The sequence below is a fragment of the Onychostruthus taczanowskii genome, unplaced genomic scaffold, assembly GCF_017590055.1.
Source record: "Onychostruthus taczanowskii isolate IOZ18803 unplaced genomic scaffold, ASM1759005v1 scaffold16, whole genome shotgun sequence".
NCBI lineage: Eukaryota > Metazoa > Chordata > Aves > Passeriformes > Passeridae > Onychostruthus > Onychostruthus taczanowskii.
The window spans coordinates 8,751,313-8,771,465 of NW_024498795.1; the positions used below are offsets into that span (position 1 = coordinate 8,751,313).

The 20,153-nt window shown below is 35.0% G+C and overlaps 1 protein-coding gene across 2 annotated transcripts in view; it reads right to left on the reverse strand.

Moving 5' to 3' along the window:
* The window catches only part of SMCHD1 (structural maintenance of chromosomes flexible hinge domain containing 1), a 73,546-nt gene that overhangs the window by 21,725 nt on the left and 31,668 nt on the right, over nt 1-20,153 (reverse strand). For both annotated transcript variants that reach the window (XR_005952255.1, XM_041399391.1), the window contains exons 20-34: nt 17,253-17,397; nt 16,948-17,044; nt 15,338-15,410; nt 13,580-13,719; nt 12,493-12,627; nt 11,442-11,669; nt 10,634-10,782; nt 9,829-9,917; nt 8,577-8,695; nt 7,755-7,922; nt 6,586-6,711; nt 4,617-4,696; nt 3,024-3,181; nt 1,285-1,400; nt 791-852 (exon numbers count right to left, since the gene is read on the reverse strand). Coding sequence is in view for 1 of the 2 variants with exons in the window: in XM_041399391.1 (XP_041255325.1) it covers nt 791-852; nt 1,285-1,400; nt 3,024-3,181; nt 4,617-4,696; nt 6,586-6,711; nt 7,755-7,922; nt 8,577-8,695; nt 9,829-9,917; nt 10,634-10,782; nt 11,442-11,669; nt 12,493-12,627; nt 13,580-13,719; nt 15,338-15,410; nt 16,948-17,044; nt 17,253-17,397 (1,885 nt within the window). In the remaining variant the exon portion in view is untranslated. The remainder of the gene's footprint in view (nt 1-790; nt 853-1,284; nt 1,401-3,023; nt 3,182-4,616; nt 4,697-6,585; nt 6,712-7,754; nt 7,923-8,576; nt 8,696-9,828; nt 9,918-10,633; nt 10,783-11,441; nt 11,670-12,492; nt 12,628-13,579; nt 13,720-15,337; nt 15,411-16,947; nt 17,045-17,252; nt 17,398-20,153) is intronic.

Here is a 20,153-nt window from a genome sequence, read left to right on the forward strand (position 1 = left end):
GTGCCACAGACACTAGCAGCAACATGTAAAATGTACTCTTCTACAAGGGCTGCTAATGGGCAGTGTGTACTCTCCTTTCAAATTTCTCAATAAGGCTGGGAGTTTTAATTCTGGACATTTGTGGACAACAAGCAAACTACAGGCACCTATGTCAAGACAAGCCCACTCCCAGGAGGCAAAAGCTTAAATCAATAGCCAGTCCCACAACTATTTAGCTAATCCCATAGATTGTCTACTAGAAATAGATGGAGAAAGAATGTGGCAGTCAGGCACCAGCTTATGATGAGCTCTAGTTCTGACAACTGTCATTTAAGACACTATTTCTCACTAAGTAGCCCAAGGAATGATTACTAACAGGACCAATGTCATGGCTCAGGATTGATGCACAGCTAGAGAAGATAGTAAAAAAAGAGTTAAGCCTGCTTTGTCCAGCCTGCAACTCTACAGCAGTTAAAGCAATATTGAAAAGAATTAAAGAAAGTTACCTTATAAGTCACAAGCTGATTATTTAGTTCCCTCATTGCTAGTGTTTCTCAAAATGTATTGTAATATATTATCTTAGACTCCTTTCTTCTCTACTCTCAGATTATACAAATGTCAAAAGTATCTAGGAAATAATTCAATCTTCATCTCAATGCATCTTGCTAGCATCTTTCACCTCTTCTGTATCATGCTAATTCTGTGATGGACTGTTATTATCAAAAAAAAAAATAAAACTCTTCTTCTATTTCAAAGTATGTATTTTGTATAGTAAGTTCCATGAGTAATTACAGAATAAATGCTGTTATACCTGAAGTAGAAGAAGCCATCTTCCTTATCATCCTTCACTTTACTACAGCTAAACGTTGTAACCTGTAAAGATGCAAAAAAATTAATGCAATGTACTGAAAATACTTAACTTACAATATGCTACCAAGTCTTAATGATTTGCAGTACTGATTGCCCACAGTGAATCAATGAGACAGCCTGTATTTTAGACACTAATTTCATGTTCTTAATTCTCAGGCTTTTCTTTGCAAAATTCAATGTGGTTACTCTCCCTGCTATGAGTTAACTTCTGCAGAACAGCAACATTTTAGTCATTACTGTAGTACTGATGCTTGACCAATCTGACAAGTTGTAACAGGACAGACACTAATAAACATGTAGGGTTGACCTGCAATATTTGTTACTTAAAATCTAGAACAGGACCCAGATCTAAGTCAAATGAAAGACAGCTTCTACTATGTTTGTCCTATGCTGGCATTTTCATACCCATTTTGAAAATGCATTTTGATGACTTACATCAACTGGTGTCCTAACCCGGCTGCTCTGTGCTTCCCACATTTTCATAGAAATCCGTGCTGGATTAATGTTTTTAATAATGGTGTCATTTTCAGAAAGAACACTGACCATAAAATCTGTAGGATGAAAAACATGTTTTGAAGATTATTTTTATTCACAATTAAGCAGCTCAAACTTCGTTAATTTGTGTCTCCCTCATACTTAAGAGAAAAAAAAAAAACCACTTACAAAGCAAGCATTTCAAAAAGAGCCAAAACCACTAAGAATTTCAAGCCAGGTATGAAAAACCTTCCCTTCTTATCCCTGTAATCAGACCAGGTAACAATCCTTAGGAAAAACCAAACACATATTATATGACAGCTTAAAAAAAAATCCTAAAATTTCACATCTGCCTTTCTCAAATTACCATTCTTATCAAAACAGAACACCAGGCTGCTTCTTGCTCTCAGGAATGAGTACCAGCAGCTAGTTAAGTAGGTGATTCCTTCCTTCAAGGACAGGAAATCTAAATCCCACTTTTCCTTCACAAGTGCTTTATTTCCTGCAGACTAGGATCACACAGTTCTCTCTGTTACAAGTAGGCTATAGGGAGACTGTCAGGTTTTGCAGTCAAACTACCTGCTATTTTATATCCCAGTATGAAAAATTTCACTTTTCCTGTAGGTCCTATAGAAAGTGCAGTGATCTGAAGGAAATGGAATCCAAACTAGAACAAAGCTACCCTTTTTCTAGTTCAAAACATGAACAAAGCAAATGGGTTTAATGCATGTAAATGAACTTGCACTGTTCACGAAGGACTGAATTTTGCACTTTAAGGAAGGACTATGATTTGATGTGCATGAAAATTTTAGGCATGACCCCCCCCCCCCCTCCAAGATTACAGTGCCTGCCCTCAGGTATACCCAAGAGCAACAGTAAATTAAATAATTAGGATGTGATTTCATTTATTTAATATGAGGCTGTTAATACATAATTTATTATTTAATAATTTATTGTCAAATATACTATATATATTGTCCTGAAGAAGCTGTTTAATTCTCCTTCTTAACTAAAAACCTGGCTGATTTACACTACACACTACGTTTGAAAAATGTCTGTTTGGCAGGGAGGCTGGAGGTAGAGGACTTTACAGGTCCCTTCCAACCCAAACCCCTCTGACATTTTATGATTCCTCCAGGAAAAACTAAAATACCTTGTGAATTTAATCATGGTCATAACACTGTATGAAGTATTTTAAAAAACAAAAACTTCCTGACATAAAAACATTGGCTAATCAAGTTATAACAGCCAAGTGTGGGAGAATACAAGCAGGAGAAAAGAATATTTTGTCTTGTCCTCCTGCTGATTACTTTTGGTTTGTCTTGGCTCACAGCTGGCCTAGAATTTCATAGCTACTTCCTCTGCTACTATTCCAGAGAAAGAGATGAGGGAAAACATACATGCACTAGCTAGATCATATTTTAGTAAGACAGAAAAGAGATTCTGTAGTTTTACCATTTATAGATGGATAAAAGGAGCAATTTGGAACAAATAAATAAGGTCTTTTGAAATGCTTTTGAAAGATGACCTACGTATCTCTCCTGTCCAAGTGTTACATCTCAGACACAGCTGTTACAAAGAACTGAGAAAACAGACCAGAAAAAGAAAATACAGTAGGCCACTGTAACCACCATAACAGTTTACCACAGATTTTCAAAGCTCTTGAATGACTGGTTTCCACCAAAAATTTATATACTTACCAGGAAAGGTACCTCCTGCTGGAAAAGAAGGACTTTTGTCATGTTTAACATTCAGGCAGACAGGTTTCTCAGGATCAGGCAGGACATTTATTGTCATTACAAGACATTCTAACATAGCCTTGTTGTATGAGGCTTTAATCTGTAAAATGTGCTCTCCCCTGCAAAATACAGAAATCACAAAAACAGATGTAAAACTCTTCTGCAAAGACAATTTTCAACTAACTTGAAGTCTGAATAATGTACATGAAAGCATGCTAAACAATATCTAGTAATGTAGTAGTAAAGAGCAGAAAAAAAAGGAACTGTTAATGCAATGTTAGATAAGTATAGTAATGAGTTTAAATTGTTCTTAAGATATTAACTTATTTATACTAACTTATTAATTTTGTGTTAATATTTCATTTTTTGACCACGTTTCATTGCCTATAAGACACTAGCAACTGTAGCCTCAAGTAGCAGAAGACAGTAAAGTAGAAGGCAGTTAAAATGGTGAGGAGCATTCTGCTTTGATAAGTCACATATAGCAAAGTACACTGAAAGTATGTAATGTCTTCAATGCTATCAAATAACTGGTTTTTTTTACAGTATTAAACACTTAAATTTCAACTTTTTTCAAAAACTCCCAGTTTTTAAAAAAATACAACTGGGAATATAGTATTTAACTGCACAGAGGCTGTACTTCCCAGCCAGTTTTGATTATGCTGTAAATATTATGATGTCACACCTGTTTCTAACCTCCAGTAGTAAACTGGTAACTAATATTCATCATCCTTATATCAAGTCACAGACATCGTAAGTACACTGAGCACTATCAACAGCATTTAAAACAATGCTGTTCTAAATTTCCAAATGCGAGAGTATTATAAGTCAAATCATCCACATTTGAATGCAAAGAACAAGCACTTATTGCTAGTTTCAAAATAACCTAAAGCCAACTCAGTCTCCAAAAACTTGGGGATACAGGGAGTGGTTTGCAGAACTGTGAATATGAGGAAGATACAGAAATGATGAATTTGAAAAACCATATGGGATATAAGTGTGTAAGGGAAGCTATACATGAAGTGAGCATGAAGAAGCACAAAATGAAGAAACAGGAGCCACAGGATACACATCTGCTGGAAATGAGACTTGAGCAGTTGAACTGCAAGCAGGAAAAATGAAATACATCTATTTAAAATTTCTTTGGACACTCTACCTAATCCTTTAAAATGATGTCTAGCACACAGAGAAAAGTGGGATCTAAACCATCTTAGAATGTGTTCCTACTTTAAAAGCATACTGTCTGGAGCAGCCACCTAAAGACTGTACATTTCAAAACATGAAAGTGGTTTATACTACCACTTGCACTTGATGCAGGTTGACAATAACAAGATGATGTTTACTATCGTCAGAATAAAACAAGATTCAGAAAACTACAGCAGCAGCTTCTCAGTAGATCAAAAGAAGCAGCTACTGAATTTTATTTAGTTAAGCACTTAGATTTTTAGAACTTACTGTCTGGCCATCCACCTGCATATAAATAGTAAATCTTAGCTATAGATTAATAAATATTTGGTAGTACTTTATGAAATCCATCTGGTTTTCACTACTTACCTAGGTGCGTGAATACTAAAAACGCCCAGGTTAGCCCTACCAGCGTCATCTGTTTTATGTTGCTGGTTTGAAGGAACAAGCTGTCAAAAAAAAAAAAAAAATCTTTCAATGGTACAGAAACAGTCTTAGGATAAAATGTTTACCTCATTTGCCTGCAATTTGTCTGTTAATCTGAGCTGTAGCTAAAATTTTGTACTGTAAGTTAGGGAAAGATATACTATTATTAAGACAGTATTAAGGAAGAGGGTTCAAATTCCCTACCAGTTTTTAAAAGCAATCACTTCATCTGAATTAAGATATAAGTCTTCATTAATATATTCAAATATGTTATAAATGTTATTTTTTAAACTGCTACTGATGCTATCATATCATCCATAGCAGATGTTAATCTGAGTTTATTTTCAGATCCAAAAACTTTCTACAGACTATTTAGTGCTTGTTAAAATGTTCCTCCAGTTCTTATTCAGTTTTGGATCTGTAAGATAAAGGAGTACAGGGAATGCATGCTGCAACTGCAAAGTATCAGGCTTTGGAGACTTAGAGGGTGGAACCTGAAATATAGAGAACATCTTATTTGAGAATTTCCATTCCCAAAATCTTCTCATTTCTTTTGGGAGACTGTGCATACAACCTATTGGAAATGCCAATGCAGAGCATGCTGTAATAAACACTTTACAACAATGATCAACCTTTGCTTTCAGAACACTTTCTCCTGGACACATCCCACTAAGCTAAAGAACATGTGGACTCTAAGACATGCTGCTGGTGCTCCCTGAAAGAAGGCAAAAAATCTGAAAAGACACAGCATGCCACCACAATATCTCTTTGACCAGGCAGCAAAACCACGCAGTGCTACCGCCCAGGTTGTGTCTTCTCTGAAGAAGAACGTAACTGGAACCCACCACAGTGAGCTTCAGCTGACACCATAAAGGCCATAGTTGGTGTAAAGAAAAAAAATCCCCAAACTGTGACACAGGGTTCTGTGGCAATAGAGTAAAAAAGGCAGAAAAAAAACGTGTTCAGGATATCAAGAAATCTCCTTCAAAATATCCAATTAAAAAAATAATAATTGCATAGTTAAATTGGGCAAAAGCTAAGGTTGTGGCACAGCTCTGGAGGAGTGAGCAAAAGAAGGTTCTTGGCTGTTTTTTATTCTGAGAAAACTGAGGAACGCAAATGCAAGACAAGCAGGAACAAGAAGGGAACAGGACCCACAGCGAATGAAAAAATGCTATGTGCAGAGGGGGATGAATATATCCTGTGTTGGTAATATACATTCAATATAACAGTCTCTGTACTGACAGGTAGGAATGTTTGACTTCCCCTTTTTTGTTCAAACACAGGAGTAAATTTTTAATGAATGGGGTATTCTCTCAAAGTCCTTCCTTTGCACAGACTGATGTGAAAACCATCTGATACTCATACCTCACTACGGAACAGACAGTAACCACTTAAATCTGGGCATCCTCATTGTTTCAATTTCATTTATCCTGCTTTTCACAGGATAATCAAGTAGGGCCCAAAGCTGGTCAGCACCAGCTTTACATATAGACCAGTAAGTCATACATTCAGGAATCAAAATCAAAGAACCACCAGATAAAAATTATTTGGTTGCTAGTTGAAACTGTACCATTGTCATTACCATCATTCAGTAAATTACCTCTGATAACATGGGAGATGAGGTAATGTGATGTGGATGCAAAATTGGAAAAATGTTGTGCAGAATATCTGGAATGTATTTGAATTATACACAGACCCTATCCTATCCGAATTTTTTTTATTTGTGGTTTTTGTACTGGGACCAGTTTATGATATTTGTTGCCACAGTTCTTATACTGGACTAGCTATTCTTTTGTGCTCTTACAATATTTTATTAATATTTCAAAAAATGTCTAGATAATTAACATACCACAGACATGACAACAAAACTTGTGTTAAACAAAGTTTACCTAATAAGGCCAATGCTTACCTTTAAGTTGTTACTCTTTGTAAGGCTGATTTTGACATTAGGTTCAGGAGATGGATTTCCCCACTGATCACACAACTGAACAATAAGGGGCCTCTGCAATTCTCTACCATTAATCACTGCAACAGGCTGGAAGAGATACAAACACATGATACTCAAATGATATTCAATTGTACATATCTTGGACATTCACAGCAGTTCAGAATTCCCAGAGCAACAGAGTCCACCTTTCCCATACTACCTGTCTCCCAGAACAGCTAGACTATGATTGAATGGTACGCAGGCATGTATTTCTAGAGTTTGTTTATAGTCTCGTTTCAGAATAAAATGCACTACTTGAATTAAATGGCATGGATTACTCATGCTGATGTGACTAAAAGGAAGGACATTATTCTGAAGGCCTCATCAGTGTTCTTGTTGTAGGAAGAGCTATGGCCTAAAACTTTTATTTTCTGATATACTTAAACACCTGCCTAGAGAACAAAAATAGTTATTACACTCCCTGAACCTTTTGTTAAATTTTCTTCAGTAACTTCTTTCTCCATTTTCCCAAACACCAGTCTTGATTCCTGTCCTCTATTCAGACATAGAATTTTCTTTTTTCTACTTTCAATTTTCTATTCTGGTTTCTGCAAGAAGTTAAGCACTATTCTTTGAATAGCCAAAGTAAGAACTGAAAAATAATTTTAAAAACCTAAAGCAAATACATGCACAGCACCAAAAATCTCCAGCCATTTCCTTTAAGTCCTGTACTCCACTGTCTCTAAGTGTTTACTTTGTGACAGTAAACATATGTAAAGTGAAGTAAATCTGGGCCTGCCATCCTACATCCTGAACATCAAAAAACCCCAGTAAGAGACAGAGAGATGAGTGCCAGCCATTACTACCACTAAGCATTGTATCTTTGGAAAACAGCAGTGAAAGATGGGTATCAGGATCCAGCCCACAGCAAAATTACTGCACCAAAGTTACATTATCTGTAGAAAGGCAAATGGGGCAGAATAAAGTTTACAATACTTAAGGTTGTAAACATACACATACGAATTAGATTATTCCAAAATAAGTTTGCTTTTAAAAGCCTAATGTAGTTAGCTATTGTATGAAAAATTGAACTAAAATTCCTGACTAGAGACCATGTTGCTTTTCTTCCAAAGCAAAATTGTTCAACTTACCTTTTCTAGCTCTGGCCAATCCACAAACTGCAATTTAGCTGGGGATCCTGCTACTAAATTCACTCTGACAAAGTCAGAAAATTCACGCCAGGCAAAGCACAATTCTTTGCTTCCGAGTAAACAGGGTTTGTATCGAATACCTTTTACTTTCATTGTTTGAGTACTTTCCTATTGAGAAAAAAAGAGAAGATTTTATCAAGAACAAATAAAGCAAAGTAAAATTTATTTGTATTTTTTCAATATAGCACTTACGCTATATTGTTTGGTAGTTTTAAATACTGTTTGGTATTTTACTGTGAGACAGTGGACCAGTGGACTAAAAATTAAACTACAAGTTCTACTCCTTCTCTTAAATTTAAATTAACTTAATGAGTAAGAAGTGACCTATTTCAAACTCAAGAATTTCTCAGAAACCTGTTCTTCAGGTTCTATCCAGTGTATTTTAAAAGGTATAGATACAAGTCCGTTCTACAAGGTTCTTCAAAAGATCTTAAAATCAACTGTACCAACATAAAAAAACACAGAAGAAAAGACTAAAAGCAAGATGAAGAAAACATATGGAACAACAACCTAGAAACAAAGCAAACCTGACTGAAGCACAGAGTGAACTGGCCTCCACATTGTATAGCTGCAGCAGTGATAAAGTTTTTAACAGATGCAGCTGTGCTCCTTAGAACAGGATCACACAATTTTAATGCCTTAAGCAACCAACTAGCATGTAATTTGACTACCTTTCCATAATTTTGGTTCTGTGTAACAGAGTTAAGACAATTACCACACAAATGCTGCAAAGAAGTAAGCTATATGACATCTTATAAATACCTGCCAAGTTATTTTCAACTTTGATTTATCAAGTCCAGGCCCAGAAACTCCTAGGGAATTTACACATGCAGATGTCACTGTCTGAACGTGATTTCCAAACTGATCTGTAATCATTACATCTGTTAAAAAAGATGATGATGATTAAAATGATTATTAGGACAATTACCTCAGCAGCTGCTTTAATGAAACATTATACATCATACGGAATATAAAAGTACACAACACAGACACAATATAGAGAAAATTTAAATAACTATCACTAAATCACAGGCTGAGGTTGGAAGGTATTTCTGATGTCATCTGGTTCAAACCCCCTGCTCAAGTAGGGCGACCTTGAGCCAGCTGCAGACAGCTTCTGAGTATCTCTAAGGAGGGAGGCTCCACAAATTCTGGGCAATCTGTGCCAGTGCTCAGTCACCCTCACAGTGAAAAAGTGTTTCCTGATGTCCAGGGGGAACTTCCCGTGTTTCACTTGGTACCCACTGACTCTATTTACTGTCTCTGAACACACCCAGGAAAAGCCCAGCTTTTTTACACTCTCTTCAGGTTTTCATATACTTTGATAAGAACCCCCAGTCTTGTGGGTATAAACCAAATGTATCTATTTAGTTATATCCCATATTTGTGCTTCCCTCTTCTTTGAATAAAAAGATTATTTCTTACCAAAAAGTTAAAAGAAAAAAAAATCTTAAAATTGAAAGCTTATTTCAACCTCTTTTTTTTTTTCTATCTCTTTTTGTTCTATGTGTTTTCTTCATTCATACACAAGCTTTTAATGTCCCAAAATACTGAAAGAATTTTTTATTTCTCACTATGTCATGTGGCAACTGCATACAGAAACCAAAGGAGAATGAGAAGACTGATCCCTAATACGCCTTCCTCTTAGATTAAAGTTAAACTCAAAACGTGTCACTTTGAAGTCCATGCCTTAGCAATAGTCTGAATGCTGTTATGGCCTTTGAGATTTCAGAACACATGAACTAAACAAAAATTTATGGACAATTTGAACTAATTGTGATGAATGTCCTGATGTACAAAGTAAGAAGAAAATTTTATCAGAGAGTAACTCCGGTATTGTAAAATGGCAATTCAGAAGTCCGAACATCTTTCTTTGAATGAGAATGTAAACCTGTTTTTTATATTAAAGTAGTTGAAGATAATTTTCTCTATGACATCTGTATACATAACAGTCAAACTGCCAAGAATAAGAAATACAACTTAGAAGAAAATGAAGAATATGCAAACAACTTACCAATTTCACTCTGCAGTTCTTCACCCATCTGCAGAGTGTTTGAGCCTTTTAGTTTACATTTAATGTGTTTGGGTTCATCAGGAACTGGTCTGAGCACATGAAAATTGACTTATTTCTCTCATAAAGGTAAATATAACATCATAGCAGGCATGATAAATATCTTAAGGAATCTTAATGCTTGGTCATGTAGTGTATTTTATTTTCCGACTGCAGACCTCTGAAATTACTAATTGCTGCAAATCTACCCCTGGCATCAGAGTACTGTGAATTAATTAATTTTGACCTATAAAAATCACTTTAAGTACACTGAAGTAATTTAGAATCAGATTCCTCTTCATAAACTTTATAAGATACAAGTCTTAAACTCACTAAGAGTAATAAACAGGTAATTTTAAAGTTCAATTTACAGCCTATCAATTTTACTGAGAAACCAGATAAGAACTAAACTCTCAGAGATATTTCTTTCTCCTCAGTCACCAACCACCTTATTCTGTGAGCTAATGTTTCCTTCAACTTCACAAAAAAAATCAATAGTCTTCTGTGTATGTATATTTACACACGTGATTACAGGGCTGGATGCAAGTCAGCAATCACAATGGAGTCTTTCACATAAGTAATGCTCTCACATGTAATAAATTTACACAAACCCTTCCCATTTTCCAAGCTGACATTCTCCTGTTAATTTGCCAATTGCTTTCATTATTTCAGCTTCTCTAGAAAGACTTTTGTTTTACCCCAAAGTAATGAGATCTACAATGCTATGCCAATAACATGATTAATAAAGAAATATACCAAATGAACAAACCTGACTGTGAATGCACTTTCCAAAGACACGTGTTCATCAAGGTAAGTAATTAGGCAGTAACGTACATCTTTTACTGAAGTCGGTACTTTTAGATCAGGTAATAATCCCTGCATCAACAGCTCTCTGTCAATTTTAGGTGTCCAGTTCACCTAAAATTATAATTTTATAAATTAATCAAAAGCTAAATTATAAATTACTAGCTACATAATACATTCTGTAGCCATTCTAAATATGATAATGTAACATACAGGCAATAGCAGCTTTCAATGGAAAGCCTGGACATTTCCCAGCAGTAACCAATGCTATCTGCTGAAATATAGTCAATTACTTGAAAAAAACCACAAGCAGATCAAAACATAGATTGGGTTACCCTCAAAGAACTTGAGTTAGGAAAGATACAAGTGTCATATATTTGGTTAATATCTAATTGTTTTAGACTCCACATAAGTACACCCACAGGGGGATAAGATAGGCAAGCAAGCCCCCATGGGGAACATACCTATCTAAAGTTCCTAAATGTTGGGAAGGCTCTGGATCTGAGGAATTATAACTACATGATAATTATTTAATCCATTTAGGAGAAGCAGTAGAAATACTACCCTGATTTTCATAATATTACCCTGAAGCATTACTTGACATTCAATTAATAAAAATATTAAAAAAATAATTAAAAGGAGAGTTAATTTTCCATGTTTATTAATACAGTTTTGAGGAATTTTATTTAGTAGTCTGACATGTATGGATTTTAAGGGTATCAGCTTTGTGTTTCTCCCCCATATTATGCTGCTGTTTACTCAATAGTACTTGCCTTGATTTTTTCTGCAGCAGCTGCAGTTATGGGTACTTCCCTTTCTGCTTCATCATACATTTGAAATACAAGTTTATTCATGACTTGGCCAGCAACACAACTGATTTCATCCTGATGTTTAATCTGAAGAACTTTTTGTCCATTCATACTTAAGACCTGTAGTCTTGCAACATGACTGCTAGGAAGAAGTTTTATAATCTTTTCGACTGGTGACACATTTATGCAATTCTATTCATGAGTTAAAAAAAAAAAAATAGACATATAATTAAGATATTAAATTTAGATAGGTATACACATAATGCCATAATAGCCTATGGCTCTACTCAGAATTACCAGGTATGCTCAGGTATCCAAACATGAAATCAGCTTTACTTGTCAAAAGTAAATCAAAAAGATATGCCAACATACTTACAATTTTTAACAGATACTAGACTTGATGCTAGCTTTAGATTTTTTTTTCTATTCCAGAAGTAGTAGGTTATAAAATTTACAAAATACTTTTTAAGTGCAATCCTAAGTATCCTTTCATATAATTCATCTTGCCATACTAGCATTTATTCACACAGTTTTCCAGGGTAAAACACACACAAGGGTCTTATTTTCTCCAGCAGTGTGACTCTCCTGACTGCCAGAAAACTAGAATGTTCAATAGCATTAAAAAAAACTAATACTTCATGAGCTCTGCAACGCTACAAAAACCTATTGATTGCCATACCTATTCTTACACTAAAATGTTTACACAGTAAGGGCAATTTGTGAAAACAATCCAGGAATTAACAAAGGGAAGAAAAATCTCAGAAAACATGCATATTTCTGAAACAGCTCAGGGATTTAACAAATAGAGTCAGAACTGAAGAAAAAAAAGGGAAAAACTCTCTGACTTTTTATGATTTTCTAGTGATAAAAAAGCATAGCCATCTGATTGTAAGGTTTGTGATACCTAAAAGCCACTAACTTTGGTAAAGATAAGCTTATTCATAAAAAATGCTGGAAGACAGTAAAATAAACTTTGCAATCTTTTGTTAATCCAAACATTCCAACCAATACTCACAAGTACTTCAAACCTTGCTTTCAACATCTGGTCTTTCTTGATATTCTGTACATGTATAACTGGGCCAGTTAAAATGTTTGTTCCTCCATTACTGCAGTCCACAGAATACACGGGAAGGTCTGAAGCACCTAAAAACTATTTAAAATGTAAGATTAAGCATCAAGTTTCTTTTACAGAACTACCATGATTATTTCATAAATTATTATTTGCAAAGTCCAAATATATATACAATTATTTACAGAAAAAAATATATTTCAGTTTTCCAACAACTGTAAGACAGTTGGAAATACACCTCTATTTTTCTGCAGGTGATAAGAGATGTGTGGGAGGAAGGAGTAAGTTCTAAAACAAAGTATACTATATATTCACTTGCTTTAATATCATACAATAATTAGACTCTTCTGCAATAAATTCGATTAACTTGTGAAGTAATTTACTAAACACCACACATTAAAGGAATTTAAACATCACATTCAACATGCCATCATATCACTGCAAACCCAGTCTACAGGAAAAGCACATAGCCATATAAAGTGTAAATGGAATGCAGCCTGTTTTGCAGTGGGAAAACACTTTTATATATCCTTGCTGGATTTCACTAGAATTGGGAAAGTCACTTTCTTGAGGCAAAAAAAGGTGGCCAAAAGGAGAAGTTTTTTTACCTCTTAAAGTTAGAACAAGATACACATTCCCTTCTGAGCTTATATTGGTGCTTATGATAACTTCTAATATTATTATTAGGCATTAGACTTGAATTTTCAACTTAAAAATACCAGAAGTAAGCTTTCTGAAGTTATTTTTCTGAATAAATTTTAACATTGTGTATGATAAATATGGTCTAAAATTGAACCCATACAGAATTTTCTCTTCCTTTTCTAAGGTCATGTTCTACTGATTCTAAAACTTACTGAATGGCTCATAACAGATAAGAGGTAAGAGAGTCACAGCTATGGCTAGCAAGCTGTAGAAACTTCAAAAGCATTGCTAAAGATATTAAATTCTATGTGGATTCCAACACAGATTCTTCTTCCAACCCTTTAAAAGCAAGAATAGAAATCCTTATGGCACACTAGAAAATGCAGTTTACCTTACAGTGAACAATCAAATCTGGCTGCGCTGTTATATTTCCTGATTCATCCAGAACTTCAACCTGAAAGGGAAAAGCTGTACCATTCTCAATCTTTAGAATTTCTGAATCTGGTTTTACTTTCAATTGACAAGGAGGGCCTGTAAAAAATACATAATTGCAGAACAATAGTTACATTTTAGATAACTTGTGAGACAATAAACTTCAGTTTTTGCTATCTCAGAGATTATAAAGCCAAACTACCAAGATATTTGTGGTAACAAATAATTTCCAACAATTCAGGTATATATATTGGTTTGTAGTGAAAAGTTCTAGACCTTCTGTCCTTCAACACATATCATCTGCCAACTTTTTAAATTATTTTAGTAGAGAACACTTAGACAAACATGATGAAATTCAGTATACACAAGGTGTAAACACATGATGTAGTTCTGTTTACATGGTACATGGATTCACATTCATCAGAAAAGAAACTTTGAGTTTTCTTGTGACATGATAAACCCAAAAATATTAATGTTGAGATATCCATTAATTGCCAAAGCTATCACAGCTAAAATCTGCATTCAAAAATATAAAAAAGAAAATTTTGTTGTCATTACTTAGAAAACAAAGTGAAGCTAATCAGGTAAGTCTATCTCTTGGAACACATAATTATTTTATCAGTTTTTAAAAAGAGAAGGAAGTAATAGATTACTATTAAAAGACAGGCTCTGAAGGAACAAAGATGGTAATTTTTCAGAAGCACCCTTTATGCATGATTTATTAAATCTTCTATTTCAAGCTCACTGATTGAAGAATGAGAAATAGCTTTTATTATTCCTTCCTCAGAAAACAGCTTACAAAGCCAAGGACATATCTCTAGTGAGAAGAAAGAGGCAGTGAAGCATCTCTACATTGTCAAAAGCAGAATGAAGGATGAAGGTAAGTAACAGTCCAAGGTAAATAACACCAACACACAAGACAGTCTGTCTCAAGTCCAATCATTTCACTGTTTTCTACATAAACCCTTAACTCCTCAAAGGATAAAGAATAGTGAACTAAATTGCACATTGTTAGTCCTACAAAGTAGAAGAAAGTATCTCTGCAAAATGAGACGGACAAGCCTGTGGTAACAAGTGTGGTAATCTGGGAGGCCAAAACTTTCTGTTCATACGATACTTTATATCCCAAATCCAGCAAATCCCAGGTAACAAGGGATAACAGATCTCATGTAAGGGAATCCTCCGAATCAAGACATCCACAAAACATAAAATTCTGGTAAGGGCAGTGTTCTTACAGACCTCTATGTTCCTGTCTTGCATTATGATAAATTCATGTAATATTAAAATTTCAGACACAACTCAACTGCCAAAGCATCCCCCTTTGCTTGGTTAAGAAACTGAATGAGCACTTATTCATTCATAAGAGGTTTTCTGCAGGGAGAACAGGTTAACAGTCTTAATGCTAAATAAAAACAAGATAAGAAATTCATTTGTTCAGTGGTGCTAGGTATAAAAAGATTTAAAGTAATTATAAAAGAAAAATGTGTCTCAAATAAGCAGACAAATATTCTAGCCCCTAGAATAGTAGATAAGATTGGGCTGTGAGTACAATGATACTACTGCCAAGAATGAGATGCTCTTGGCTTTATTTGCTTTCTAGTTATCACCTGGATCCTTTTTTATGCCTCACTAAATATTTTACTTTCTTGGGAGAAGCTTTCGTTAGTGTCAGAATAAAATTTAACAGCATTTCACTAAATATTTTAAGGATACTTACCAGGCTGCAATCTTATTTTAATGACTTGTGTATCTTCTTTCAAACCAGGAAGAGTAATCTTCAGATTAAAGTTCTAATGAAAAGAATATTTTCATTATTAACCTTAAATAAAACCATATATTAGTTTCACATAATCATGTCAATTTGCATACACACTAATTTCAGAAGTCCCTAGAAATTGTCTTGCAGTGCTACAAAAAAAAAAAGTTTCCCCCCCTGTACTGAAACCTCTTTTCCATGTTATTATAACCAGAGATGTTCAATTCAGGATTTATATGCTAATCTACATGATTCTGAAATTACGAAAAGCAGCTGTCATAACTTTCCATTTCCTGCTTAGAGGCTGTTTTAATGGGGAAAAATGTAACAGTTAAAAAAAAGTTTTAAAATAAGTGTCTGCAAATTCTGTTTGTTATTCCTTAGCAAGGCACCACTATCACTGTCCATCTCATCCTTGATTAAACATGTAAGAAAAATAACTGCTGTAAACTGCATCACTAAAACAAACTTTCACATTAAAATCAAATAATGAAAAATAGTAGTAAGAATAATTTTTAAAATTATTATGGTATGATATTATTTCTGTACTGCAAGTTCCCTAAATGATTCTTGGTCTTGCCCCTCACCAAATTTATCTCTTGCTGAAGTCTGGCACATTTGCTCTTATTTCTCATAATCCACTCCATTTTATGTCATTATTCTTGGCCTTCACCTCAAATTCTGAACTCTGTCTACAAAATTTACTACACTGAACACCCTTTGATTTTCAATAAGTGGGTATATGCTCTTTCTCCTCTTTATACATCTTTCCACCAGCAACATTATTTGCTATTTTATAAGCAACAATATCAACAGTAAAATGGGGTACCTCATCTCCTGTCTTTACTATGCTAGACTATGGGACTAAATGAAAGGATAGGAACCTGGCTAAAATACTGTGTAATATGCCTTATAAATAATTTAAAAAATATTGAAATCTATATTTATCAAAAGCATTAAGATCTGTTTTATGAAAAATCTTTTTCACATGGAATGTACACTTTGGGTTTTACAGTAAAGTAGAAGCTTGACAAGGTGCTGAGAATCCATCAGTAACAGGCTGGATTTGGATAACATAAGCGGATAAGCACAACTGTCTAAGTGCAACAAGAACAGTGGAAACAATTAAAGAAGCTTGAGCAGACACCCTGCATATTAGCTGTTACTACTCATCATCTGAATTAAGTATGGAAGATTTCATCTTCTTTAGCTTCCTATGATCTTTCAGTGCAAAAGTCACCAGATGATTTGGCTTAAACCAATCTCAGCGCTAGTTCAAACTAAGACAGCTGATTTAGCCTGCTGGGTACACTCTATCACATATCCAAGTGTTGCTCAGCCCTTCTAGCTCCAGTCCCATCAGCTGTGAAAAGAGTGCAGGTATGGGAAACACAAATTGATCCAAATAGAGCTCTAAGCGATAATTTAATTATCCAAGAAATATCTGTAGAAATTAGCACAGACCAAACTTAAGCTAAAACTACATGACAATTCATTTTACACAAAAACTATCTTCTCTGTGTCTTTTTTTTAAAAATTATGTTACTTCAATTTTAAATTTATTAGCCTACCTTGCCCTGGCAACTATTTACACTGCCTTTAGCAGTAACACCCTTAATGACACACTTTGCTGCCACAGGTATGCCTTCATGCTTCAGTGTTAATCCACTAGAAAAATATATAGAAAACACAAGAGAATCAGTTTAAAAACAGTGTTTTCATATACAAGATAGTTTCAGACATTCTTATGAAAATAAAAGCAAAAATATCAGTTAATTTATGTGAGACATTCACAGTATATAATTTAGATAAACCCTAAAGTATTATTATATTATTGTCACATGAAGAAAGGGAAAAAATAAGATGGCTGAATTACCTAGCTTCCAAAATTGGTCTAATGTGATTTGTCAAGTGTGTTGCATGACCAAATTCATCCTGCAATTCCAAAGGAATATTAAAAGGTACTCCAATTCGAAAAGGAAGCTCCAAGAGACCCACCAAAAATTTCTCCGGTTTGCCCTCTAAGAGAAAAGAACAAAACATTTTCAGAAAGAATTATGTGTGCTCCTTGGCCTTTTCTTGATTAAGGCTGCAATTAAGCCAATAGTTTTTCAGATGCAAACAGGCTGTTCAGAATACTGTTATAACCAAAGTTATGCTTATGTTCTTTTTTTTAACTTACACTAAAATAAAAACAATAGTTAAAATATAACAGTGGGAGACTACAGTGTAAGAAACATAACAGGATAGTCAAAATTCCCAAAGTATTCAAAACACCAATACAGCACCTGGAAGTGAAAAAGTTCTGTGTGGACAGCTTTTCCTAAATATTTAATTGCTTTAATTCTTCAACTTATTTAATAAAATAAATCATTCATGCAACAGAACATTTTTGTTCTACAACTGCCTCAAATTTGAGAAATAAAGATATATAATGATGAGTATTAGAAAAAGAAACGTGAGTGTATCTTTCCTGTGAAACCTGGCCTCACTACAATGCCTCTAATTAGGCACTAATGAACAAGACCAAACAGTGTTAACAAGTGGAGTGTCTATCAACTGGAGCATGTAAATTAAGAGTCATATTTTGTGGAAACAAAATGTCTTGACCAAGTAACCTTGAAAAAAAGAAGAAATGCATGCTGAGCTAAATGGCAAATTAATATCCTACCAAAAAAATTCAAACTCAAATTTCAAATTAACAACTATTTATAAAACCTAGGGGTGCCCATTATCAGGGAGCTTCCTTTGCACAAGGGACAACAGATACCTTGTATTGGCCAAAAGTTACTGGTTGTAACAAGAGAAAGACCTCAACCTTACAGTGTCTACAACTTTATCATTGCAATTGAATGATAAAACTGTAAAATGATTTGAGAACGTAACAGCAGAATAACTTCCACAATATTGAAGTTAGCAACTGCCAAAAGAACATGTCTGAACTAAAACCACAAACCTTGTAGACTGACTTAGGAAGCTCAGTTTTAACCAGCACTTATGGTGATTTTTTAGCTTATCAAGAACAACTGTAAACACTCAGCGACAACCTTCTGTTAGAGAAATAGAATAATTTGTTTCTCAGCCAAAAATGCTTTTTCAGTTTACACTGTTTCTTTTCTGGATTTTTTGAATCTACATCATAAATAGTAACACAAATGCTAATATTTTGGAATAACAAGTGTGAAGCTTTATGGCTGCCTCTGAGAAAACAGAATTGCAAAAATAAAGACTTGAAATATCTGCCTTTATAAACTGACAATGTTAAAAATGTTGATTTATCTTCCAAATAAATAAAAAAGCAGCAATAGATAGCTGAAGTTGATTTTGGTATCCCACATGTTAGAAGTACCATACTATTAGCTAAATCAGTTTTTCAAATTTTTATTCCTTTCCATTGAGATTTGTTCATTTCAGTTGTTACAGCTGAAGGAATTTTTAATTGAAATGCTGCCATACTGGGGGAAGCCACACAATTACTGGAAAACAATAAGATTCTTTTTCACTTTGATGAAGAGATAAAAGAGGAGGGAAGGTTCATTTTTGTTCAGAGAACCAGTTTTTTTTTCTCTTCTTTACTTGAAAGTTCACAGAAATATCTTGAGCCTTCCATGGCATGTTTTCAGACATATGTCTTTATAACTACTCTTTTCAAGTAATGCCAAACATTTTTTTTCCTTTACTGTCATACAAGAATACCTCTTTCTACTCTGCCAATAAGTAGAAACTTTCAGAAGAATATGCTACAAAGAACTATTTTCTGCCTCAAGAATTTGCATTCAAAGCCTCTCTTTTGTGGAAGAAATAGAAAACATTGATTTTTTTCCCCCCTTTGATCTTCTGAAAAGAGATGTTAGCTGTACCTCCTAAAACGGTGACACAAATAACCAATTTAATATTAAATGCTAAGAAATTAGTTTTTTTTTGCTTTCCCTCTTCCTGTCCCCCTTGTAGATAAAGTTCACAGACTAGCTCAGGTCAGATGGGTTTTCTGGAGGTCATCTTATCCAATGCCCCTGGCTCAAGTCGGACCACTTAGGATCAGTTGCCCAGGGACACCTTTAGACAACTTTTGATATCACCAAGAAAGGAAACTCCACAACTTCTTGGGCAACTTGTGCCAGCACTGCGTCACCTTTATAGTGAAAAACCCACTTCCTGATGTCTGGAGAGAACCTCCTGCATTTCAGTGCGTGCCCACTGGCTCTGGTCCTGTCACTGAGCATCACTGGAAAAAGCCTGGGTCCACCTTCTTTACACTCCTTTCAGTTTTTTATAGACATTGGTAAGACCACCATGAGTCATCTCCAGGCAGAGCAGTCACTGCTCCCCCAGACTTTTTTCAGGTAAGAGATCATGGAATCATAGAATGGTTTGAGTTGGAAAGGACCTTAAACATCATCTAATTCCAACACCCCCTGCTGTGGACAGGAACACCTTCCACTAGACAAGGTTGCTCAGAGTCCCACACTACCTGGCCTTGAACACTTCCAGGGATGGAGCTACCACAACCTCTCTGGGAAAATTGTTTCACTGCCTCAGCACCATCCAGTCCCTTGATCATCTTCAGGGGCCTGTGCTAGACTATCTCCAGTATATCCATGTCTCTATGCTGTAATGTAATGTGTCCAGTTCTGGGCACAGTACCCCAGCTAGCCTTACCAATTCTGAGTGGAAAGGATCACCTCCCTTGACCTGCTTCTAATGCAGTCCAAGAGGTTGTTGCTGCTTATTCTTTTGAGGGCACATTGCTGGTTTGCGTGCAGCTGCTGTCCACCAG